This window comes from Anas acuta, chromosome 13 (assembly GCF_963932015.1).
Source record: "Anas acuta chromosome 13, bAnaAcu1.1, whole genome shotgun sequence".
NCBI classification, from domain to species: domain Eukaryota; kingdom Metazoa; phylum Chordata; class Aves; order Anseriformes; family Anatidae; genus Anas; species Anas acuta.
This window is the reverse complement of record NC_088991.1, coordinates 7802988-7829166: the sequence shown is the minus strand read 5'-3', so window position 1 is coordinate 7829166 and position 26179 is coordinate 7802988. Positions and strand designations below refer to the sequence as shown.

The following is a 26179-nucleotide window of genomic DNA, read 5'->3' as shown; positions in this document are numbered from 1 at the left end:
GTTTCACTTTCAAGAAGAAACTGAACAAGCACTTCAGGATTCACATCACCAACCATCATCAACTGCAAGACTCCAGACAAGTATATTTTCATCAGATAAATGTCATTTCATTAAAACTTCATTGTTGTCAAAGAAGGAGTCCATTTCAATGACATTTTATTATGAGGGGTGAAAAAATCTTGATGAAATCAGGATAGAATAATTTGTCTTTGTTTCTCAAAATTATATTGTATCATAAAGTATAAAGTAAAAATAAAATGGCAGAATTAGCATTAACCCACTTGATTTTATTGAAAAAGGACATTTTAATTTTGACCTTTTTTTTTTTCCCTCCTCTTCTTGAAACACCATTTTGCAATATGGCACAAAATCAGTTTTCAAAACATTAGCATTTCTCATTAAAAAATTACAGTTTTGGGAACCTCTACCACTGACTTACTTGTATCATGGCCAATGTGACCTTCAATGAAATATGGACAACAAGAAGTTTTAGACCCATAAACAAACATGTTTTTTTTGCATGGTTGCCCCTCAGCAATGAAGATAGACAACCTGACAGCAAATACACACTCACTAGATACCGTCAACATGTAATGATGGTGAACATAGTGTGGAGCACTGATGTCTGAGACACACATCCTATTTGCAAGAGTGTAATCACCCATAATTACCTCCTGAATCCTGAATGAGCCACGCTAACCATGGGCCAGGAGGAAACCCAGACAACCTAATATGCAAGTGGTCCAAGATCAAGAAAACTAAAGAACACTATGGACACAGAGTTGCTTACACAAAGAAATATCTGACTAACTAGATTCAAACAATCTGCAAAAGCAGCTGAGGGAGAGGGCAAGAACAGCAACTGTATCACGTCTTATGGATATTTTTGGCAAATGTGGTCTGCAGGACCACAAGGACCAAGCAGTACGTGCCATCAACCATGCTGGCCAGTTCCTGACACTGAAAATAACCAGACTTTCTGCCTCTGGTAACATGACTATCACTTGAGGAAGAGTTATTTATAGAAGAATAATTCAGTTCCCAATAGTTCCTAAACCCTAACTCGAGTTACTTTATTACAACAAAAATAACTGCTTTTCTTGCTTTTCCTGTTTTTTAAATATTTGTTGCTTGTGTTAGCTCCAGCAAGAACAGCAATGCAGTCAGCAATGCTGAAACAGAACAGTAACGGCCTCTGCCCCAAAGAGAGCACAATCCTACTATAAGCTAAGAGACAGGTGATGAGTACAACAGAGAGAAACAATAAAATAGAAGATGGCTTTGGTGGTATCTCCTTGAAGACCCAAGTGTCTGAAGTTGATGATTTTGGGGAAACTGGTAGAGTAGTGGATGTTTGGATCAAAATTCTGGGTATTTAGAATCAAAGACTCGTAGACACAGGCTGGGATCTGAAGGTCTCCAGCTCTCAATCCTCTGCCCCAAGCAGGAAGAGAAGATTCCTCAGGGCCTTGTCTAGTAGAGCTTTGAAAATTTCCAAGGATCTTCTCAAGGTTTCTTCTCTGGTGACTTTGGGTACTGTCCTGGTGTCCGACCACCCTCATGGCAAGGGAAAATTTCCAAATATTAGATTGGAATTTTCAGGGTTGCAACTTCCATCTATGGCCTCTTATCCAACAACTGTGCATCTCTGAGAAGAGTCTGCCTCTGTGCTTTCCACTGTCATTCTGCTGTATTTCATTTTTACTTGCCTGGCATTAACTGTAAGATTCATACAGAGCAAATAACCAGGGACTTCGTAAAGGAGTTTTTGTGGTGCTGAGTGCTCTATTTCCATTCCACGTAAATGGTGTCACATACCTAATAAAGGCTTCTTGGAAACCCCAGGCACACTGTCCAAGTGGGTTTTCTTCATCCAGGAACTTAGGAAGCTCAAATTCACCAGTCAACAACAACAGAAAACCAAACAAAACCAACAACACAAAAGAAACCCACTGCAGATGGGCAGACACAACTACAAACAGCCAGAAATCCAATATTGACTGTTGGGTGCTTTTTATTGGATGCCTGAGGTGCTCTCCTGTCATGCTGCCAAGCTCTTATTTCCCAGGTAAAAGCAAAGATTTTTATTCTATCAGTGTTGTTCTTTTCAGTGCCTGATCTCTACACCCTGGGCTGAGCTGGAGTGAATTGCTGGTGTGTTTTCAATCCTGTCAAGATCAAATGGGCGTACGCTTAAGAGAGCAGCTAGATGATGTTCTAATAGATTAGTATTGCTGGTATTAAAAATACAAATAGACAGTCTTGATCTCTTCACTTTCAGGGTTTAAAATAATTTGTAGAAGCCACTGGAGAAAAATATCTTCCTCTGATGTAGATCCAATTTTAGAAAAATCAAGCACAAATATATCGTTCTCTCTGTAGAAACATCCTCAGCAAGACAGAAAAAGTCTCAGATAAAAATGTAAGTATTTCCACTTTTTCCTCTCAACTCTTCAGTTTCCTCGGGTCTCCTAACACTGAATTAAAAAGCTCACAGGATTTGAGAGTCTGCTTGGCTGCGGAAAAGGGTTTGTTCAAAAAAGGTCTTGAAAAGTAATAGGGTGGAAAAAATGTTAATGGTTAAGAAGAATTAAGGCTTGCGGCCTCCTTATACAGGCCGACATGTTCGTTGGCGCCTTAGGTGCCCAGGCAGAGAGGTATATGTGCTGTCAGCTTTGAGGGAATGAAGAATGCTCTCTCTGTCATTACCAAAGGATATTCTTTAAGAAAGAATAGCTGGAATTAAAGTCAAACTGGGTCTTGCTGCTTACACAGCACACCACATGTGGTGTCTTGCTGCCTTGCCACCCCTCCGGCCTGCACGGCTGTGTGGGCTTCTGCGTGAGGGAGAGCAGAGGAGCGGTGGCTGCTTGAGGCCTGTTTCCACCTCACCAGGTCACGGCTGGGTCCTTTCATGCTGCTCTCAGGCGACACCAAGAGTCTCCACAAAGGTCCTTGCTGGCTCCTGCGAGGTGGGCATCACCGAGGCCCTCAGTGCCCTTCCTGAGGGGTCTCCCACTAGGACAACGTGCTTCACTGGGATAGTAATTGTGTTCCGGCTTTGGAGGGCACAGAAACCGACGCTTCCTGCAAATGTGACTCAGGCTAATCTAACTTGGACTCCTGAGGCCAGGAATCTGCTTTCCAAAGATACGGCCTCGTCCCCCGCAGCCATCATCTCTGTCCTCCAAGGGCCTGCAACATCTGCTCCACACGCCTCCTTCAGACAGCCAGTCCTCAGCACAGAGCCAAAATGCAGAGGTGGGGACACTGCCAGGGTCCCCCTTTCAGCAGAGGAGCTCTGCTGGGTGAGCAAACCCCTGCTCAGGTACATCTGGCTCGAACCTCTCCCACAGCTGCAGAGGGGCATGCGGTGCCTGTCACAGCTTTTCCCTAGAGGCAAATCACCTGGCAAAATCATAATCAAATTCGTCCTGAACTTTTCTGCAGTCAGCTTTTCAGTTTGTTCAGAGAAGTATCCAGGGAAGACAAACGAAATACTACTTAACATATCTATTTTTTGCTTGCTCTCAAACCCAAACAGCAGCTGTGTTACTGCATGCCAGGAAGCAAGCGCAATAATGCGCACCCTCCTGTGGCAGGACCTTAAAACTGCAGAGATTGTGTGAAACAACCAGACTTAGAAAACACCCCAGATTTGCTGGGATCACACGTTTAAGTACATGGGAAAAGATACAGAAGGCAACATCAGCACGGAGAGCGGGAAAGCATTATATCACACCAAGTCATTTACACCAAAAGACAAGGAAATGCGGTACACGTGAGAAGAAATATTTCCTAAAATCAAAATGGATAACTATGACCAAAACCCCGTTCTTCTATAGGAGTATGCCCTGAAGAGCTGTATATTTTGTCGCATCTGCCACTTTTTGTGACAGTCACTCTAAAATATGTTAGGTTTGCCTCTGAAATTTCTAGCAGGTCGATAGCACATCATGCTGCCTGCTCTCCTCACTACGCACTGCAAGTCCTTGTAAGACTGGTGAGCATTGCACAAATGGCAGAAACAGCCACGTTCCCTTCTCCTTTGCACACCAACAGCTTGCAAATAGAGGAGGCTGAGCCTTCCCTCCTTCCCCATCACCTTTCCCTCTCTCTTGCCCCCCTCAAAATCAAGTGCCACCCCCCATTTCTTTTCCAAAGCTGAAGCGTGCAAATCACTCTCATTTCAGATCCGTATTTTATTCTGTATTGTCATTATGTCTGATTAAGCGTTCTTGAAGCTCCATATGTTAGAATCAGGCCCTTTCATAACACTGAAGAAGTGAGTTTGAGAGGAAAAAAGAAGTATTAAGTCTGTGAATGCTCATAAATGAGAACTGACATTTTCAGGTACCCTACATTTTCAGGAGAGGTTTAATGAATACCCGAAGTGATGACAAGTATTTGCTGAGTGTCTGACTGACAAAAATAGACAAAAATAAAATACCAGGCTGGCTGGTATAGCAATTGGAAAGAAGGATCTCATTTCAGATTAATCTGTGCGTATAGTTATTGGTGAAAGGCCAGATTTAAACGCCAATTCACTTGTATAATTGCAGTGTATAACTGCTATATGGTTGGATATGAAACAACTATTTACTACAGTCCCGTGATTTTTAACACAAAAAGACATTTTCTCTTATTATCTAATAATTCAGTACCGCTTGCTTGGGCTGTCAGAAATAAAAAGGCTATAAGCCAAGTCCCCTTACTGGAATATGTTTCAGGGGACAGTAAAACTCACTCCTCGCAAGGGCAAAGCACAAAGGAATAAAGGAAGCAGCCCTGGGCTAGGAGCTGCAAATGCACATGATCGGTTCAAGCCACTACACGGGGCTGGCTTTGGATGATCTCTGCCTAGGCTCTGACTCCTCTCTCCCAGTGGGACTTGAGTCAGAGCTCTGCTTCCAGCTCCCTCAAATAGCAAAGAAACAGGCTTCAACTTCTGGGGCATGCACTGGGTTTGGCAGCAGCAAGGCAGCAGTTTCAAGTCTTTGGCAGGCTGCTAATGCAGTCATGTTCTAGCTGTTTCATGTTTGGGGACATCTGCTCCAGTACAGTCAATGCTTTGTTTTCTTGTTCCTATTTCCTATCCAGTAGCATATACAGAAATAAGTTCATACGCTCTTTTAGCATTTTTCATGGAAATGATTTGTAGCAGACAAAATTAGTGGGGGGGGGGGGGGGGGGGGGGAAGGGGGAAGAAAGCATGCTTTTCACATGGGTAACATTTCAAATAAATATGATATTAAAGCAAACATATTGTGCCATTCCTTGACGTGATTCATGGTCTTTTTGACTTGTCCAGAAATGAATTTGGAAGAAGAGATGCCATAACCACAGCTCAGAAGGCATTAACTGTTGGTACAGACATCCAAAGGTGCTGCTGAATCTTCAGACGCAGCAGCAAAATTGATTTAAAATGGACAGCTGTATTTTACCATCAGCATGGAAGACAGCGTCAGAGCACAGGACCGTGCACAGTCCCCTGAAGAATTAGTATTACTTACACAATACCGATACTGCTCAGAAATGCAACACTTGGTCAGAACTCTAATGAAAAACTACATGTTTGCCATTAATTGGAAAACTAATGTAGCTATTTATAAGGCTTCAAAGTTAGGGAAAAAAAGACAAAAAATAATCCCATTTTCAATAATAAAACAGAAACCACAAATCTTTTTTGGAACTTTCATTTTAGCTCCTTGTATCTGACACAGAGGTTTTATATTACACTATTGCTTGCAGCACTGCTGCCTCCCCCGTTGAAAGGTCCAGCTTCTGCCTCCACTGAAATCAACAGCAGCTCCCCCTCTGGTTTCAGTGGTGCAGGGACAAACTCTAAGCTAGAGCTCAAATCTGCAGCAGTGAGGAAACTTAGCCGCTCCTGACAACCACTTCACAGGGACAGGCTTTCCCCATCTAGTATTTATTGCACAGTCCAGGCCTTCACAGCACATCGGAGGGAATTAAAACTCAAAGGTCAGAAATACTTACTTCCGCTAGGAATCAGGTCCCTATCTGGAATGAAGAGCTTATATCCATAGTGCTTTTCGAGAACGTCTGGCAGGATTTCCAGTGCAAAGTGCTCCTCTTCGTTATTATCACAATCTAATGCATCGGGATCCACTTTGGTGTATGAGAGATACGCGTCATATTCCTTGTTGTCTGTAAGGAAACAAATTCGTGTTCAGCCTGATGTGTGCAAAAGCACTGCAAAGAGCACAGGACAGTTCTAGAAAACTGTATTATTCCTAGAAATGATCACGCATTTCTCAGCAAAAGTGGTACATTTCATATGAACATATAACCTGGCTTCTGCAGAGGAATTAGCTGGCTAGTATGTCTGGCTCATGTGGTCAGTGTACATACTTCATATCTGAAAAGATCTGGGAAAAATTCAAATACAAATATTAACGCTGGAACTTCTTATTTTAATCCTTTCTCTGGTGCTAATGGAAATCTTTCTTTCAACTCCCGTGCCTCAGGAGTGCTATGGTTATGGGAAAGTTTTGAGCTCTCAGTTAAAGAACTTCCTTTCACAAATAAATGTGAGAAATGCACAACTTAAACTCAAATAAATATTGATTATAAAGAAAACAGTGACAAATGTGAATAGTTCAAAGCATTCTTTCAGAAAATCTTCCAAATTTTAAAGCCAGCATATCGTAACTTTAGAGGTCATTTGATCCAGGACATTTTACATACCTGGGGCTCACCTTATCGGAGCTAGAAATAACTCCAAGAGCAAGTGTGGAGCAGGGAGAGACTTGCTCCTGCACTAGGATGCCTGTAGCTCAGGGTGGAAACAAAAGCCTCAGGGCTTCATCAAAAGGTGGGTGACAGAGGGGACCCCAGAAAATGCCTTGTGAGGAAAGCTGGGCTGTGTCACAGAGGTCTGGCAATACAATTCCCTTCCCCTCCTGCACAGCACCGGGGCTAGACTCCAGCTCTCTGCATCCGACTCACAGAGCTGAGAGCTGGCAAGCGTGCCAGGAACAGAAGTGGCAGCGCTATCGAGCTCGAGATCCATGCTGTGATCAGGCTGTCTTAGTGACATTTCTCTTTGTTATTCCTCTGCAGTAATGGAAAAGAGTGTATTGAAAAAGTCAACCTTCAGCAATTTAGTCTCCAGGGAAGAGCACAGCTGCCATTATTTACAGAAATGAAAAATCAAACAGTTAATGTTGTGAGGACAAAACTGCATGAATGGGGGATTGCTGAGTGCCAATTATCTGTGAAGAACTGCGCACATGAAAGATAATGGAAGCAGTTAAAACTCATCAATACATTCCAATAAAAAGAAAAAATAGCTAATCATAATACAACACGTTCTTCAATGACCTTGAAACGCTGGTGATGGTTACTTTCTTATAATTCTTGACACAAAGCCAGGCCCATGAGGGTCAGAACCACAGACGAAGCATGTGAATAATTGTCTGTAAAAGGCAATTTGCCTGGTGTCACCAGAGCTCTATGGGATGAGGTCCACCTGGTGTGCTGGCATTTCTCTGAAATCAGCAGCTCACAGAAACGGTAGTGACTGACGGAAAGTTGACAGAAGAACTAACAGCAAAGAAATGAAGGCCAGTTGGCTTTGGAGCCATGTCCAAAACCTGCTATCTTGTCTGTAATGAAGCTTGTTGAAACCTTTTAAGAGAAGCCAGCTACCACGGGATTCAGGACACAAACATCCCTGGAAACATCTGAGAGCTCTGTAAAGGTAGCAGAGCAAACCCCCGAGCACTGATGTGCTTGGTTACAAAGCAGCATGAAAGCTGTGTGCTAAGAGAGGAAGACAGGGACTGGGAACAGCGTGAACAGTCCCTGAGCTGAGTCCTGTCCCTTCCAGCTGCGTGGGTACCACTGCCCTCTCCAGCTGCCTCTATCCACAATGCAAGCAAAAGGGAGACAGAAGCAGCTCCCCAGGGCTCCCGTCAGTCCATATGCTTGTGCTACATCTCTGCAGTCCAGCTGCCTCTTCACAAGCCTCACATTTACAGGACGTTAACAGAAGGACCTAGCCATGCTCACCCACTGCTTGCTGTGTGCTTCAGATGCAGCACTGCTGGGGGCTGTTTTGTAAATGGCTTCCCTTACTCTTCAGTAGGGCTGAAATGTTTTGTCTAAAAGCAATGCTATGTACAACACAGGAAGTGAATGCATCCAACACTGCTTACACTGGGTATTTTTAACAATTGGATGAAGCAAATCTTTTCGGTTCAAAATCTTTTACTTTAAAGAAATACACTTATAAAACGGGATATGATCCTGCAATTGCATATATCCAGCTGGCTTCTCGCAGGACCGCTACATTTTCACTCTATAGCCTACAGAAGTAGGAAGAAACACACTTCTACACACTGTGACTTGTGCAACATTCTGCCTCCATCTTTCATTCGGCAGGATCAGAATGAGCTACAAGGCTGCAATAGCTCTAAAAGCAGACACTGGAAAAACAAGAGGGTGATTTCAGAATTGTCATGCACACAGAATCCTCTAAGTACCTGTGAGGTCTCTTCTAAACAACTGGAAAATAAATCATGTTTCATGAATTAAAAGTAACCGAACAGTGAAGTTGCATTAATAAAAATGCAGCAGCTTCACACTGAAAACACGAGCTAAACAAATGAAAGCAATCTGGAGGAAAGCTACCACTTCATGTCACTTCTGGTTGGTGCAAACCAAGGAATCATATTGGTATAATCCAAAGGTACTACAAGCAAATTACCGCTAAAATCACACAATCTTACCCTTCACTTTCTCCTACATATTAGAATAAACATTGTCCAGCATTGTATAGTATGAGAAAAGCATAACTGTAGGCTTTCCCACTTGCACAAAGATTGAGAGAAGTTTCCTGACCTCTGTTCCTGCTATTTAACATTCCACATTCTATAACCCCTTGGATACCATTCCAGCCATCCTCCAGAACTCCTATGGATTTCTTTGCAGCCAAACCTTTTCACACTTCATCTACCCAGTGCTTAACAGAAAACAATTATTTCGATAAAGGTGATGCTAGCTGCAGAAAGCAACACGTCTGTACAACTGCCCATTGTTTTTGCACAATGGGGGAAATGTGTTCCCCGCTCCTTTTGCAAATGCGTTATTGTTTCTAGATCCCATTCCAGACTGCCTACGTGACTCTTAAGTGCTGAAGTAGGCTATGAGAAGTACCTTTACTTGAATATTGTACTTTAGATCTTCAGCAGATACTAGTTATATGCACATTAATAGTATATTAACTATGCTATAATTCACTAGCATGATTCAAAGAAGTTGTATTTAGTTCACCAGGGCTTATTCCAGCTTCACAGGAGCAGGAACATTCTATGTTCAGGGAAATTAAAGCTTCAATTTAAAAAACAGGCTTAGCTTTAGGCACCAAACAGATCATATGCTACCAAAAGTGTGGGGGGAACACTGACAAACACTCCATGCTATTCTTAAATGTAGTCTTCAAGCAAGCTGTATATTTCCATTAAATTGTTTTCATACTCACAATTAACTGAGGTAACTAGTTAACTCCATAACAATTGACTTTTACTAGTTCCTAGAGTTAGTCAACAGCCTAAAAATAATTGATGGGGAAATGTTTAAAAGAGTTTTGCTGGGGAATCAGTTCACAAACAGCATCCAAGTACCCATAATTAGGTCCTGAACATTTCTTCCTACTCCCATTTGCCTATGGAACGGACCAGTGACACTTCAGTGAACAGACTTTGATTTCAGTAGGCTTCGACAAATAGTCTTAGGGATTTACACTTTTGGGTATGTAGAAGTTTGAACTTAAACTAGAAATTTCACCACTTTGGACCTCTGAAATATTTCCAGTGCATAAATTATGAGTTTTCTGAGCAACTGCTTACCATCTGCTGCTTCATCTCCTCCAAAGTTCTGTCTGTAGAAGAGCATTAACTCTATGTTGTAGCACTTATAGATGGTCACCAGCAAAATAAGCAGAAGAAGGATGGCTCCCAAACCTCCAGCAAGCTCTATTTTGTAGATCAAATCTAAAATTACCAGGGAAAGACAAAGGTTATGATCTTTTTGAACTTTAATTGCTCTAATCCACTGTATAATTCCACGTAAAATTGCACAACTTCATTATAACCACTGTAACATTAAGAATGCCTCTTTTTTTTTTTTTTTTTTTTTTTTTTTGTGTTTATTACCTATTATTCAACTCCAACCACTCATTCCTTCTACTGTCTGAAATTGCCATCCAGAATGCATTTGAGGCTATAATCATAATTCTACCAGGGACTTATGTAGTGATTTTACACTGAGGATTAATCAACCTTTAATGAGCTTGTGGAGTTTGAAACTTCTATCTTGGCAGAGAGCATTAAATACTGTATGCAGCATGTGAGAATAGGTTTACTAGGCATATTGTACCCCATTTGGGAGACTCAAGTCCCCCAAATAATATTAAACTTTGGTTTTATATTTGTGGAGCCAGCAGATGAGCTGATGTAAGCTGTCAAGCCAGGACTTCGGCTGAATCACTAGTGAATGAACTGAGCATGTAGAGTGCCCAGAATAATGTGAGGAGCCAGAAGCACACACTTCAAGTTGTGACGGCTACCAATGGAGTTCTCACATGTTTGTTTAGCACATGTTATACTTTACATGGGAACTAGTGCTTGCTAAAATTTCCTACTGGGATGCTTTTATTAGAAAACATCACAAGCAGTCTATCCCAAAGTACTTCACAAATCCACCCAAATGCAATTATCCATCTTTTACAGCTGGAGAAACAGAGGCCTGGAAGCAATGCGTTCGAGGTCATTTGGCAAACCAATGCCAGAATGAGATAAAAAGCCTTAAATGCAGTGCTCTATCTGACCTAAGATGCTAGCTTTAACGGTATCACTCCTTATCCTGAAATGTCCTCGGAACACAATATTGCTTGCAACACCACTTGGCATATTACATTACCATAAAAGATAAAAGATACCAATTTGACAACAGCATCTATATTAATTAGCCTCTATATTATACATTAGCATCTATATTATAGCCTCTATATTAATTAGGTAAGATGTCATGAAGGTATTTGCTGCTGTGATAAATACAATATGAAGATATAAAAACTGTAATACAGGCAAGAAAAAGTTTTTGTGATCTTTACACTTCTAAAACTTAGGCCAGAAGAAATTACTGGTATGTCATTTGTGTCATTTTCAAGATAAAAAGCAAATTAGTTGTGTATCTTTTGGGGTTAGCCCTGCCTCACCATGCCTTGTATTTCAATAATTAACATCAGATGTCAAGTTATTCCCAGTTTACAGTATCTCTGATGTCTGTCTGCTGAGAAGCCATGGACTAATAGATGGAAAAAGTCTATTATAATAGCTATTTAATCTCTCTGAGAACAGGGAATTCATGGGACTTTTATTACACTGCAAGATAAAGTTAGCATATGCTCTGGGGAGAAATCTGGTCAAATAGAGAACAGAGTTGGTCAAAATTACTTTTCAGTGGAGAAAAAAAAAAAAGTAAACCTTTCTTGTACTGAAACTTTTCTACTAGGAAATTGGGATGATGGCAGAACTGACAGCTGGGAAGGAGAGAAAAGGATGAAGGCCATTCAATTCTGAACACTGCAGCTGACCTATGCTACCTTGCAGAATAAAGTCCAGGAACAGAGCCCGTTGTATTCTCTGATCTATGATCCACTTGCTGGGCAGTGAACACTCGGAGTTAAGCAGTTGACAAATCGCTGAGCACATTATGTTGCACGCTTTTGGAGTTTGCCTCTTTGATTTGACACCATTTGAAGTGGTTGCACGTTACAGGACTCAAACAGCCCATCCGTGGCAGTGACTTGTCTACTCCTCCCCCAGCAAAGCTGGGTTTGCTGAATGACTATTTTTGCCTGTGCTGTGTCCTGAAGATCATCTGTAGCCCACACAGGAGCACAGACTTGAAGCCACTTGCCTGGGCAATGGCAGGGTGTGGCAGCAAAATGGCAGTGAAAACACTAATTCCAGCTCAAAAAGTAGAACTGACCTCCCTTCTACACCTCCTCCTTTATTCGTCTTTCTGCCCCATAACTCTCCTAGGCTCCAGACTTCACTTCTGGTCTCCTTATCTCTATTCCAAGGCGGGGGCAATGGAGGAAACCCCACAAGCACTCTGTTTTCTTGCCTGTTTGAGCTCTTAGTCTCTGCCTCTGATTAATGCCTTACCCCTCAAGTAGTCCTCACTGAAATCAATGGGGAAGGCAGTCAGGTAAATGCAACATTAGGAAAGGAGCTGAAGCTGGCCTTTGTGCCATAATGGTGGCTGAAAATTAATAAATAATAATATTCAGATAGGTTCTAACTTAAAATATTTTTGAAGGATCCAGCCACAGACGATCGTATAGAGGATAATAGCCTTTAAAATACTAGAAGTCTCCTAAATACCCAGTAAGTGAAAGACAAATATACTTCAGAAGGTTCTTCACAATTTAATATTACATCAGCATCAAAAAACTTCTTGGTTTCCTGTAGGTCTTGAACAAAGGCAGCGTCCTTGAAAATAAACGTTGAGCCAACATAATTGTAATATTTACTTTTATCTAAATTCACTGCTTCTTTCCGCTAGGAGCACTGCTCGATTTTACTCTGCAGTTCCAGACAAGTTATTCATGTTCCAGGACAGTTATTTTATAGTGTACTTACACTTCAGTCAGGAAAATACTGACTGTTTTCCAATTCATCTGAAGGGAACCCTGAGCTATTTCCACAGCTAAGAATAAGTGGGTGTATATTGTGATCCCATGGAATTCAAGCATGGAGGGCAAACAATGCAAAGCTGGATTTGGTTCATTTTAAGTCAAAAATAAAAATCCTACGTGATGATGCATGATCTGGGGCTATCAATATAGCAGCATTCCTGGCTATCAGACAGCAGCCTGTATTCTTAAAAAGGGCAGACAACCTATAGCACTGTTGCAAGATGGAGCCAAAAGTGAGCTGCCAACACCTCCTGCCCACCAGGGACACAGCAGCCCTTAGTAGGTAGGACTTCAGAGGGAGAGGGACTTCTCTGACCAGGAGATGTGCTTCCTTGTTGTTGTTCCAAGTGCCCCAGCTGTAGGAATCCACGATCCTTTGACACAGAGGATGCTGGTCAGCAGCCCTCTACCTGTCAGTCCTGTCCTAATTCCTGTCACAGGTCAGTAAAACTGTAATATTTCCTGGCTTATGAATACTCTATAACCAAATCCAAGCCAAAAAAAGCTAGGATAAGAATTATATCAAGATGCAGAAAGGAAAAGTTTGGCCAAGTATTAGTAAGAACTTAATTAATACTTTAAAAAACAAGCCAATGGGACAGGTCATCAAAGGACATAGTGAAAATACTGGGGATATTTTAAATGGCACTTTAATAGCTTGAAAATAAACTATCAAGAATGCCCAAGGGGAATATAAGCTTTCTACAGTCACATTTCAGAGAGAAATGAAATAGCGGCTGAGAAGTGATCCTCTCCACCTCCAAATTCTGTATTCAGCACTGCTTCTTCCATAATTTCAGCAGAGCTCTGAAATGTCTGCATTTTCTTGTTATAAATAAACCTAGCTTGTTATTCTAATATATGCAACACAGCTGAGCATTTACCAGTGTCAACACAGATATACATGCTATCAGTTGTGTATTTATTAGGTTCAGTGGATGGAAAGGTAGAACGCTTTTTGGCACTAAAGAGGCTAATCCTTCATCATGATGACCAGTTTCCTTAATTAAAGTTGTGACACCCTGTCAATTTATATGTTAAATAAACATTTGTGTGTGTTCTGCATCACAACTGCAGGCCCTTGTTTTTCAAGGTGCTTTGTGGTGTTTGTATTGTGTTTTGTCCCTATCACACATAAAGCATGGCCTATGTCACACCCTTCTTCCTGGGAGGACATAAAACTCTTGTGTAGGAGATCGTATAAGCAGAGTTGATCCAGTTTTGGCAGGACTGAATATGGTACTTTTGCACATATAACCTGCTGCTCACAAGAAAGAATAGTAGAAAAGGTTGTTGAGCCCAAAATTTCCTCTCCCTACAGGTTTGTGGTTTTTTTTTGGTCTCAATACCATCTCTCCCTTACCTTTAATTATATACAGATTATCTGAGGGTACACGAAACACAGCACTTAGCATTCAGCATGGCTTTAGGTGAACCTGCTGACTGTGGTTCTTTGCCAGACTGAAGATGATGGTGAACCCGGTCTCAACCCCATCTAGAAATGCCTCGGCTGGTCTTCCTGTTCCTTCACCTGGCTCTTGGTTCATTTGTCCCATGGTGACATCTACCTAGGCTCAGAGATCAACCTTCAGCATGCTCAGGTACTAACAGCATATTTAAACCTTCTTGTAATAGGGACACCTCTGTGGGATTTAGCTGCAAGGATGTGATGGAGACCACCAGCTTTTTTAACCAACACTAACACTGCAATCCACAATCTGCTGCTAAGGGGGTCCTTTGCCTCGGTGGTCTGAAAGCACATGAAGGACTGGAACAGCTCTCGCAGGTGTGCCTTGTGAAAACATCTCTTTTTCTCTTTTGGTAAATGATTTATAGCCAAAAATGACAACAGAGATCTGGACAACGTTATTAACGGTTTAGTCTATCTTCTGTGCTGACAGCTCTATGGTTTCACATTACTTTTGTACCCTGAGTGTGTAACCTTTCCTCGCTCTCCCAACAGTTACTGTCTTACAGCTTTGGTGCTGCCTAAGACACTCATGTTACAGAGATTACAGTCAAATTTAAACATCACTCTACTTACAAATAGAAGAGGTGATTGAACTAACAAGATAAGAACTGTAATGAGATACTGCTACTGTGCCTTACGATAACAACTTCTACAAACCGCACGGTAGCACCTTTTAATTTGGCACGTTCAAACCCAAATGGTTCCTGTTCTGCTACAGGTAACTTGTCAATAGTGGTAGTCCCTATTCCAGGCACTGTCTCCAGCGAAGTAATGCAACAATGAGGTAATTCTCCATTGATTTGTAGCTACCACTACAATGTTTTCATTCCCCTCTGCAGTTAGAAATCAAAATGCATGGCAATTATTTAAAGATTTCCATTTAAACAGCAAAGCTGTTTAAGGAAGTGGAGAAGTATGAGAACATCTGACCTCACAGCTGAGGTTCCTGTTGTAAGGAACAGACATTTTAACTCTGTCACACAATTACCTCTGGTCTAGTCAGTCAACTCTGGGTCAAATTCATAGGTTGTTTAGACCAAAATACTTCCACTGATTTTAGTGGGGCTTTATGAGTGACAGTATTCCAGGCAAGTATATCACCTGTGAGGCTGATTCACTAGTCACTAAAGAACAGTTCATGATTCTTTTTTTTCAGCAAATAGTAAACTGAAGCCATAGCACAAATGTACTTCAGCTCCAGCAAGCACCCAGGAGCTCAGCCTGGCTCAGACAGGTCAGCAGGACCTTTGCTACTGGCTGACCCATGTCTGCTGAGGCAAGCGAGATTACAGGAATAAAATACTGAGAATTACCTTTCTTCCGCAGAAGAACACTGGCGTGTTTCCGTCCATTCCTGTTTTCCACATGACATGTATAGTTAGCCAGATCTGCCTCCTCCACGGCATCAAAGATCAATGTCAATTCAACTTCTTTTTCTCCAAGATGTTCTCTGAGGAGTCTGAAAGGAAAGATACAACCTTCTCTTAGCTGAATGAATACGGGGTGAGAGATTCCCACAAGAACCATGACTTGTCAAGCACAAGATACAACGTTTTCCAAGCCTCCTTGCACACCTGAAGGAGAACTTGGAAAGAAAGAGACTTCACAAATGCAACTTTCCCAACAACCAAACCCTTTTATCTCCCCTCATGTCTGCAGCAAGGAGCAGGAGCAAGTCAGGAGGAATGTGGCAGTCAGCACAAGAGTTGCATGCTGCTTGTTTACTTCGGCTCCCGTGGAATTAACATGCTAAAAACAGTTCCTATTTTAAAAGGAGCAATAAATACTCACTTTCCAGAGAAGTAAATATGCCATGGCTGAGCAAATTATAAGGCAATATTTTAAAGGCTGCGTCTTGTGCTACATTTTAATGCAATCTTGAAAATCAATGGAAAGAGCTATGCTACTCTGGAATTTTCCACTTTTTTTTTTTTTTCTCTAGACCTTGACTTTATAAGGGGACAGTATCAAAACCAAGAGCTCTTTGCTCCTTTGAGAGCACAAATGGCACATATGAAACTCCCCCATAAGGAACAGAAAGTTCTATCAGAGTTTCAGGCCAGAGGTGCAGCCTTTTTGTGTCTTTGTTCTAATACCACCATTAAAATAATGCAAAGTAAACACAAGTATTTTCTGATGACATAAGTCTGAAAATAAAACACACTGTTCTCTCAAAAGACTTATCAATTGCTCAAGAAAGTTATGGGTCCTTTGAGCAAGGAAATGTGATCTCAAGTATAACCTGCCAGGTTCATTTGATCCTGGTAGTGTATTGCTGCATGAAGGGAAGGGGATGAACATAAAATGTGCAATGCCCTCGCAGTTCAAAGCTTGTGAACTCACCATTGCACATAGTCCTGCTGGCAGTCTAGTATAGCTTTATGGATAAAACTGTATTTTACTTTATTTTACTACCCCAAATAAATCTTTCTTCCAGATATTGATGAAAGGCACAGGGGAAGACGGGTAATTAGCCAAAGTACTGTTTGTGTTGCATGGAAACTGTTTCTCTCAGAGAGCTTAAATTTTTCATTAACAACAAATACCAAATTTCTCTGCTCAAGCCAAAGCTGTTTGGGGTTTTTAATGAACACAAGCATTTTCTTATGCCCAGTACATAATTTCATATAACAAACACAGATCTCCACATTTGATAACTAATCAGAAATGTGAGGGTGTTGCACCTGAAATTCAAAAATGCAAGCCAGACTGCTACAAACCAAATACTACAGAAAGATTTCATACAGCGCTTTGCCTTTGAAGGCTTCTGTGATCTGACAGAAACTCAGAAGACACACCGGGAGCACCCACAAATATTCACCTCTTTCACTACCGCTGTGTAACTTGCAAAAAAGGCAAATGAAAAAACAGTAGTTTAAGGACAGGCACGTGTGTTGCATTTGGAAACTTGAATTGCATCATTTCTGCAAATTCACCCTCACTTATTTCTGTATTTCTGCTTTTTTATTATTATTATTCTGGCCCCGACTCCTAATGTTGAAAATAATGCAAGGAAGTCTGGTTTTTCACCATTTCTGGACAGGAAAGAAACCTCCCAGGACAGCCCAACCTGCCTGCAGACTCAAATCAACATAAACCACTGAGGATCAGATAAATCAATTCTCATTTACCTATTAATATTCCATTTATACAGCAAAATATTTTAAACTCAGGAAAGTCTTCCTTCTCTGTTGGTAAACAATACGCTTTACAAATTTTAGCCTACAAATTATGCTGCAGGGAACAAACAAAATCATTAACGTAGAAGATAACTGGGACATTAATCTGGAGCACTCTGTGAATGTGCAGATTGTCTTGTGTTTATTATAATGAGCATATTTTATGCACAGTAACAATTACGAAGACATTACAATTAAAATAAACTATTATTCTGAATCTATTTAAAATAATCAACCTTTAGCCTAGATTTAAATAATATATGGTCAGCTAAAAAGGAGCTTTCATAACGAAGAATACGATTTTTCTTCACTTCTTTTCATGCTAATTGCCGTCTCTAGAAAGATCGCAGAATGAGATGTATTGGGAAAATGCTGACAGACAACTTAAACATTGTGCTGGTAGCAACGTGCAGAAAAGTCCTGGTGTTAAATCTTCCTGCCTTTATTATTTTATTTTTTTTAAACCAGTCCTCTACAGCTTGTGCTACACTATTGGCACAGAAATAGAGTCACCAATCTACATTTTATTTTATTTTTTAGCATGTGCACAGCCGTTAGGTCATTGCATTTTGCAGTCGGTTCAGAGAAAGTGGAGCACAGTATTTTTGGGGAAGAAAAGGAATATAGCGTCAACAAGTTAGACCTTAAAGCTGCAATAGCATTTGCTGAACATGCAGAAAATGAAGCTCTGTCCTTATCTGGGTTGGTGGGAACCTTGCCAGTAACACTGCCAACAGATGCCAGTTCCGACAAGTTGAGAAAATAATGGCTCTTTTTTTCTGGTTTGATGAACAAACTGTAAGAGTAATTCCATCATTGAATACATACAGAAATCAGTGGAGCTTGACAACTCACAATAAACAGGACGGAGGGAGAGAGAGAAGAGATGGGTGAAGTGACAAAAATACCCAATGCTTTCTTTTTGTTCAAGCTGAAGCAATTTATTTGCTCTGAAACAAAACGTTTTGTCTACTGATGATTTATCAGTTAAGAAAACGTGAATTAAAAAGAACTGTAATGTCATAACTCAAATGTTTTCTTTGAAGAATATCCCATGTTTCAGATTTTTCAAACCTTTTGTCATATTTTTCTCTGCATTTATGTACTAAGTCGAAACTGAAGATAAAATATTTTTGCTTTGAAACCATATTCTCCTCCAATTGCCAGGTTTTATCTGACCACAGATAGCAAGGCCTGAAGAAAGCTTCGGCTGGGTTTCTTTGCAGGACCAAATAATTGATTCCAAATTCTTACTGATCGGGACTTAGCAAAAAGGAAACTTTAATTCCTTTTTAGATAGAGGATCTGGACTGTGAACAGGGATAAGAACTCTAGTCCTTCCTTCTGGTCTTTACCAGTAGTCTGTTCCTCATTCTCTGCCCATAAATTGTCTACTTAAATAGTGTGAGCTTTTCAGGAGGGAGCTGTCACTTCCTCACTTCTCTGCAAGTACCTAACGCGTCAGCCAGGCAGCGATGGTAATTCTGCCTCCCTCCCTTAGCATCCCCTCCTAGCAGGGTACAACGTTCTCATCTTGTCTGGGTGTTTTGCACCCATCAGTTGACTTCCGCGGGTGAAAAGGCAGAATGTAAAATTAATCAGCAGGAGGAAATAAGGCTGCAGTTCCAAATGTCTCTATTCACATATTTCCATGCCTCTCAAACGAGTTAAACTATTTGCACTTTAAAAATGGTGAAGACAGAAGAAAAAAAGAAAAGAAACATGCTCTACAAACTGGGTGCTACGGTCATTTGCAAACTCTTCTGCAGTGCTGTCCGAAGAAGGAAAAGAAGCAACACATAGGTGGCTGGGACAGTAAGATATACGCCTGAAAATAATTATTTGCTATGGCAAAGAGACGGTGTTGACATTTCCTGTGGGCTCCTTATATCATTAGGTGCAATGGACAACTCTGCAAGCAGGCTTAAAGGCTTTGATTCCTTCTCTAATAGCCCTGGGTCAATTTACATGGCATTTTTAGTAGTGCTGTGAAAAGCCCACCTAGAAAAAGCAAAACTTTCTCCTTGTCCCCCTATGAATTTCTAACATATAAAGAGCTTAACTCAGGGGAAGGCAAGGAGGTACATTAGAGAAGGGCTTGTCACCTCTCAACCCTGCAGTACTGTCTGGTTACTTTTCATTATGAGGCTCTCTAACGAGGTCTAATAAATAACTGCAAGGTTATTTATTAGATAAGCTGCATGTAGTACTTGTGGCGAAGCCTGTCCCCAAAACAAACAGTTCTAGGAGCTTGATTTTTATAGGATTGCTCAAGTCACATGCATCCTTATTTCAGTGCTTTCATAAAAGCAGGAAAATTGCCTGGTAATTACGCACGCTCCAGCATGCACGTGAGGGCTGGGTGCTCCCCAGAGTTGTGTCCAGGGTAAGGACAGCAAAAAAAATTCAGGGCTTTACTTTTAAATGTGTGAACTAATTTAACACAGGGAAGTAAAATGGTAGATATTTGCCGAAGGAACAACCCATGGCTTATTTTGGTCTGCTCGTAGCAATCCCCACCTGCTTGTAGTTTTTCAGTGTTAAAAACCCAAGATGCTGATAATGTCACGTACAAGCACACTGATGGGAAAAGCATCTAACCAGCCAGCTTCCCATGGCTCATCAAACTTGAAACATACATGACATTTTTTGAAATCCATCAATAAATACGACTGGGTGGGAGATGCGGGCAGGCTCGGGGCGCTGATGGAACAGTCGGTGCCGCTTCGTTTCCCTGCAGCAGTAGAGCTGCAGCGGGATGCACAAACAAGAGCTGCTACTATGAAAAAGTCATTTGCGAAAAGTTACTCCTGCAGTTGCTATAGCTACTTCGAAATGAGAAACAGGATGGACTGTGGCACTGCTGGTAACGATGCAGTAGGTTGTGGTAGATGCTTTGAATGCTGGCTGGGATGCCCACAGGATTGGGTGTGTGAGAAGCAGCTTTGCTGAAGAGAAGCTGAATAGCGAAGGGTCTGTAAACTGAGTCAAAGCATCTTAACAGAGAGAGAAAAGGAGTCACTGCAAAATTAATTTGAAACACGAATATGGAATGAGATGGGGACAATGAAGTACAAATGCAACTCTTTCAAACTCAATTTCACTAACAGAAATGCACGTCAAGGAAAAATTTGGAACGTCCCGGGAGCTGGAGGGCTCTTTAAATACAAACCTCAAACTGTCCTTCTGACGTGAAAGGAGAGCAAAAACCAAAACCACTCTGTTCAGATACCAGAGAAGACACAGTGCTGCTAAATGCTGATTACGTGCCATGGCAGAAGTTTCATGTAATTGTAATTTGTGGTCAGAAGCCCAAAAGAGGATTTTACACTTAAAGCCATTCTGATAATATTTGATAAATTCCATCTGAACACAATTAAGGTGCAACACCAGGTCAGTTATTTTAGTGTAACTTAATAACCAGTGGCTAAATGAGTGAACTGCAAATTATTGATCCAGAGATAAAGCAATGGAATCTCTCTCTCTGCCTGCTCTCAAAAATCACTGTTAGAAGAAAGAAACAACTCAGAAAACAGATGAAAAAAAGAAAAAAATCATGCGATGGAAGATGCAAGACCTTAGCTTTCTTTATGATCCATTCTCATCATCTGTCTAAAGGAGCTGGGACCACCTTGTCCAGTGTATAATCATAGCTTAGTCTTTCCTCAAAGAGCTATTAATCAGGTAATTATTCATCAGGGAAGATCAGAAGATGCTGTTATGTGCAAACTCCATGAACATTCATGCAGATACAAGTATTTGTTTTCTTTACAAGTGGTACAGCAAATGATAGCCAACATCTGGAACAAGCCCTGCACAATCTTTGTATCTGACTTCGCACACAGTGACACCCATCTCTTAAATGGTAAACAAGGAGGAACAAACGCTGCTCTCTGAAAGCCCTGGTTAAGTCCTAGAGAGCTGGATCACGAGCAGACAACGCGTTCAGTAGGAGAGAAAAAGTAGGGTGACTTTGACAGGAGACTATTCATCTCTGAGATTAACAGTGATGCTGAAATGAATGTCATCTTGCAAAGCCTGCCAGAAGGGCCAGCTGCAGTGGACAGCATCATTTCCATGCAGGACTAACATCGACCCCCAGAACACTCAGGAGATGTTTCAGCTACTGTCAGGGGAATCTGGTGACAGATTTTCAGGCACATGGATAACTACTGTGTCTTTAAAGTTTACTCACTGGAAGGATGCAACTCACACTGCCCTGGCTCCAAGTCATTCATCTGCCTTTAGACAGAAAATTGTTTCCACTTACAATTAAAAATGTGTTTTGAAAACAAAACCAAACCACAAACAAGCTTTTGGGATATGCAACATTTCTAACACTAAGTACTCCAAAAAATACCTGATTTCGCCTTCTCTGATGTGACCTTCTAATTCTTCTATGAATTTTTCCCCTTTCATCCAGTAGATCATGGGGCCTGACTCTCCGCTGAATCCAAAGAAAGCTTTGCAGGCCACAGTCAGCGGGTTGCCTGAGGAAAACAAAAAAAGAGAGGGTTAGACACATTGACATGGCTGCTATAAAGAGAATGACTAAGAGAAAACTTAATGCCTGATACACCTCCCCACATAAAACTGGGGAAAAAAAGTGAATTATTGTAAACCTGAAGAACAGTGATGCGGATTTGCATCTGGAGGAAAACAGCTGTGAAAGGAAACTCAAATTATCCATCATTTCATTTTTTACCCCAAAAGATGCTACATGATCAATTTGAGGGTATGGAAACGGTGGCAATGTAAGGTGTTATAAAATTGGTTATTAAAAAAAAGAAAAAAGATTACTTTGTCAGACTTCTGGGATGCCTTCCAAGACAGAAGAGTGTGCCCTAGTAGATAGGTAAATCACCAAACTTACTGCTGCCTAATCACTTGTAAAAAAAAAAAAAAAAAAGACACAGTGATAATTTCATCCTCACTTAGGTAGAAATCAAATGTTAATGAAGTCTTGGTAAGCTGTTCAGAGAGCTTTTAAAGATCCCCAAGCAATACATGATGCCAGTGAGCTCCAACACTTGTGTTGCTGTCAACAGGCTTTTGGCGAAGGGCCGAACTTCAAAGCATCGCTCCGGCAACACAGGAAAGAACTTCTCCCTTTCAGCTGTTCAAAAACACCTCCAGAAGAAAGAAAAGAGAACTTGGAAAATAATCAGATTCCTTTTCTCTCCAAGAATTCAGCATATACATGGCTTTTTGGTTGGCTAGGGTATTAGTTGTACTGAGTAGTCAAAGACTGCCGTGCTTAGACTGCCAGGACAGATGGGTGTCTGTCTGCACAAAACAAAAACAGAAAAAAGCCAGGAGATTCAGGAGAACCATCCCCGCGCCCTTGGTGTGCAAATAAGCTGGTGCACCCCCTTTGTTTTTTTTACCCAGCATAGGTGGTCAAGCTTACAAAGCAGCTGTAGAGGAGCTACATGGGAGGCCAGGCTTCGTTTCATGTCACTGGAGACATCTGCTGACTCCTCCAGGACTTGGATCAAACATGCAAAGCATTTTACAATATTTAGAAGCAATGTTTTATTATTCCAGCCGGCATTACTCAGTGCCAGCAGGAGACTCTTCTGACACTCAGGAACAAGCACACAATTTTTAGGAAGGGCAAGTCATTCGGAGCCTGTCACTTGGTTGAACACGGGCTTATGGTTTCACACGATTGACTTACTGTGCCTTAATCATTCACCTCTTGTCTGCCCAGCGGTGACAACTGGCTGTGTGCACGCTCAGAGCATATCAGAGCTGGGTGTTTAAGCGCCTTTGCCTAACCCCCCAGAGCTGTGCTAAGTCAACTACTTGTACTTGCCTATCCATTCTCTCAGTGCCCAATTTAAGACATGTCAAAAGAGTCTGATTATGCAGGAAGCGCAGCATTCCCAGCCACTGAAAATCAGACGCCTTTAAATTGTTTCCAAGAGCCAAAATTACAAGTCCTTTTCAAACATTAGGATACAGCCAGAAAATGTTTAAAGACCGCACTTGAGTCTGTGTCTCTCAAATAGCAAGAGACAGAAATGGAAAGGAAATCAGAGTGTTTATCCTGAAGCCATGTCGCAGAACTTTTCACTATCCCCGCATTCACCACGAACCCCGGCACCACAGCTGGCCACCGTACACGTGCTGACGCTCACAGATTCACACAACGGGCTCAAATGTCCAGACCACGAGGCCAAGTGGGTATTCACAGCCATCTCCATATCCTCCAACACTGACCAGCGTCACAGGAAAGTTTCCAGCCTCATCAGCTGGTGAAGAGTCCGACTCGCGGGTGTCCCACAAACCACGCTGTGATGGGAGCACCCTGCGAGGTGCTGCGTGCCCACCACGGGTGATGGGGAGATTCGGGGCCTTTGGCTGCATCCATCTCACGTCTTCCCAACACGCCGAATGCCAGCTGCGAGGTCTTCTGCGCTGCTCGCCTCAGAGGCACGCCAGACGTCGATTTAAATACCACTTAGCGATTCCTGGCATGTCGCTGCTTGGTCCACGTTTGATTTTAATGGAAAAAGACAATCGCAGCAATGTGAAAAAGAAAAATGGCTAGATGGGGCCTAGCAGCCTTGACAGAATATGCCCTTTCCTTGGCACACCATGCTGGGCATTAAGTGTTACGGGCAAAATATATCGCAGGGCGTGCTGTTCCTCGAGCCAGCACATTTTTACTTTAAATAAAAATAAATAATCAACCCCCCGAGGTAATGAAAATAAGGTGAAGCTAAAATTTCTATACTCGCAGAGTAAATATCCTGAGGTAATGTAACTGTTCTGGAGAAATAAAGTTTTCTGTACAAATAGGAAGAACTAAGAGAACAGCTACAGTATGCAGCTCCTGTAGTAAATGAACCCAGTCCCTGTGCCGGGACAGCCTGTGTCCCCGCTCTGCTGCCAGGGAAAAACACCAGCATAAACTAATATGGCCAAGGGCAACCTTCAGTTAGAGGAGATTCTTATTTTGAGCTCTGAGCCCAGGACTGAAAAACCCCCCAGTCCACCTCACCTGTGAACCCACCGCTGATCAGACGGAGGTGACAGCAGTGGCACTGCAGGAACAGCCACCTCCTCTCGCCGTAGCACAACGACGCACGCCTGGCTTGGGCTGATCTGTCTTGGGGTGGAAAGGGCCCGGGGTTTGGTGACACCCCCAGGTCCCATCCAAGCCCAAACTCTGGCACACCGCCCTTCTACTCCCCGAGCTGATGGGGACATCCCGCTCCGCTCTAGCTCACCGAGGCAGCCCCTGGTCTCTAACTCTCCCACTCCTCTGTGACAGCAGGACCCAGTCCATATTCCACACAGCACTAAATGGTCCCACTACTAATTTCTAATTAAAGAAAATTTCCCCTAGCATCATTTAATTAATCACATCGAAGTTCCTAGAATGAATACTAGCCTGAAAGTTTTCCATTTATAAATGGTTTCTGCTTAAACCTGTTCCTGTTTCACCTGCAACTTCACTTAGTAAAATAATTTGCTGAGAAATGGAGAAAATGATTAGAGAGATTTCTAATGAATTAACATTTAAGAGAACGTTTCAAGACACGAGGAGAGAAATTAGAATAGGCTGCTCACAGACATCCCTGCGCCTACTGCTTCGCTGGGGTCACCTTGGGAAGGAAAGCCTCCGGTCCCAGCAGCAGTCTCTGCTTTACCTTTTTTCCTTACTCCGTCAATCAGGCAGGCTTGTTGCAAACCCAGCTGATAAGACAACCGCTGGCAATAGGAATGACATTTATTGCTAAATCTTATTGTACAGTTTTCATGCGACTGTTTTCACAATAAATCCGCGTGAACTCCATCGTACATTTTAATATCTCTTTTTTCTTCCGAGAAGGAGAATCCACAGAAACGCAATTATTCAAGCAAAAGAGCTGAATGCTGGGGGTACGAGTCCTGGCTGAGGGTGGAGAAAGGGTCTGCAAAATAAATTAGCCTGGCATGGTTCTGAATGTGCTTACTGCGGGCCTGACATGCCTTGAAAGAGAATGACAAATACTGCAGCACAGGCTCCCTTCAAAAAGTCATGCTCCAAGCATCAAATAAATGAAGCTTAAAATACCTAAAAGTTCTTCAATCCTTTAACAACCCAAACGCCAAGGCTAGATGACTGACCAGCACAGAAAACAAAAGCTGTTCACAGACCGTAAGATCTGGCTTACGCCAAAGTAATTTTTCAGGGATTTTTTTTTTGACTCATGAAAAATACTGATTATTTTTTCTTTTTCACTTACTTTGAACAAGAAAGTGTATTTCTTGGTTTATTTGCCAGCATCCGTTCAGGGGTGCCCTGCACAGTCCATGTTCCCTGATGTTCTGCTGCTGCTCTGTTCTTCCAGCACATCAGGTTTTGCTCCCAGAGCAAATTACCCATCTGACGGCCATCAAAGTCATTTGTGAATCCTTTGCTTTTTGTGATTTTTTTTTGCTACAGCTTGAAACATTCATTTTTTTCCAATTCTTTTGTGTTTTTGTGCCAGACACAGCTCCACTCACAACAAGCCTGATCAATGCTTTAGCATCTCCTTGCACCATAGCGGGAGGCTTCTAATCAATCAAAGCCCCAAACCATTGGTGCTTCTCTAAGAAATTGAAAGAAACAATAACAGAAACAGAAGAGAGTGGTAACATCCTCTCACAGCCTCCTCTTTCAATTTCAGCCTGATTGTCCAAATTATACAGTGACTGGAGGAGGGCTACACGATTCCCAAAAGCAGAGGGCCAGACTTCTGTCTGGTAATGTGAATCTCTTGATGGATTCACAGGGAAAAAAACATGAAGGGTTTGGCT

General features: G+C 41.8%; 1 protein-coding gene across 27 annotated transcripts in view; it reads right to left on the bottom strand.

The window, feature by feature from the left end:
* The window catches only part of IL1RAPL2 (interleukin 1 receptor accessory protein like 2), a 397669-nt gene that overhangs the window by 13077 nt on the left and 358413 nt on the right, over positions 1–26179 (bottom strand). For all 27 annotated transcript variants that reach the window (XR_011101166.1, XR_011101167.1, XM_068697284.1 and 24 more), the window contains 4 exons: positions 21744–21873; positions 15518–15663; positions 9876–10019; positions 6001–6171 (listed from right to left, as the gene is read on the bottom strand). Coding sequence is in view for 25 of the 27 variants with exons in the window: in XM_068697284.1 (XP_068553385.1) it covers positions 6001–6171; positions 9876–10019; positions 15518–15663; positions 21744–21873 (591 nt within the window). In the remaining 2 variants the exon portion in view is untranslated. The remainder of the gene's footprint in view (positions 1–6000; positions 6172–9875; positions 10020–15517; positions 15664–21743; positions 21874–26179) is intronic.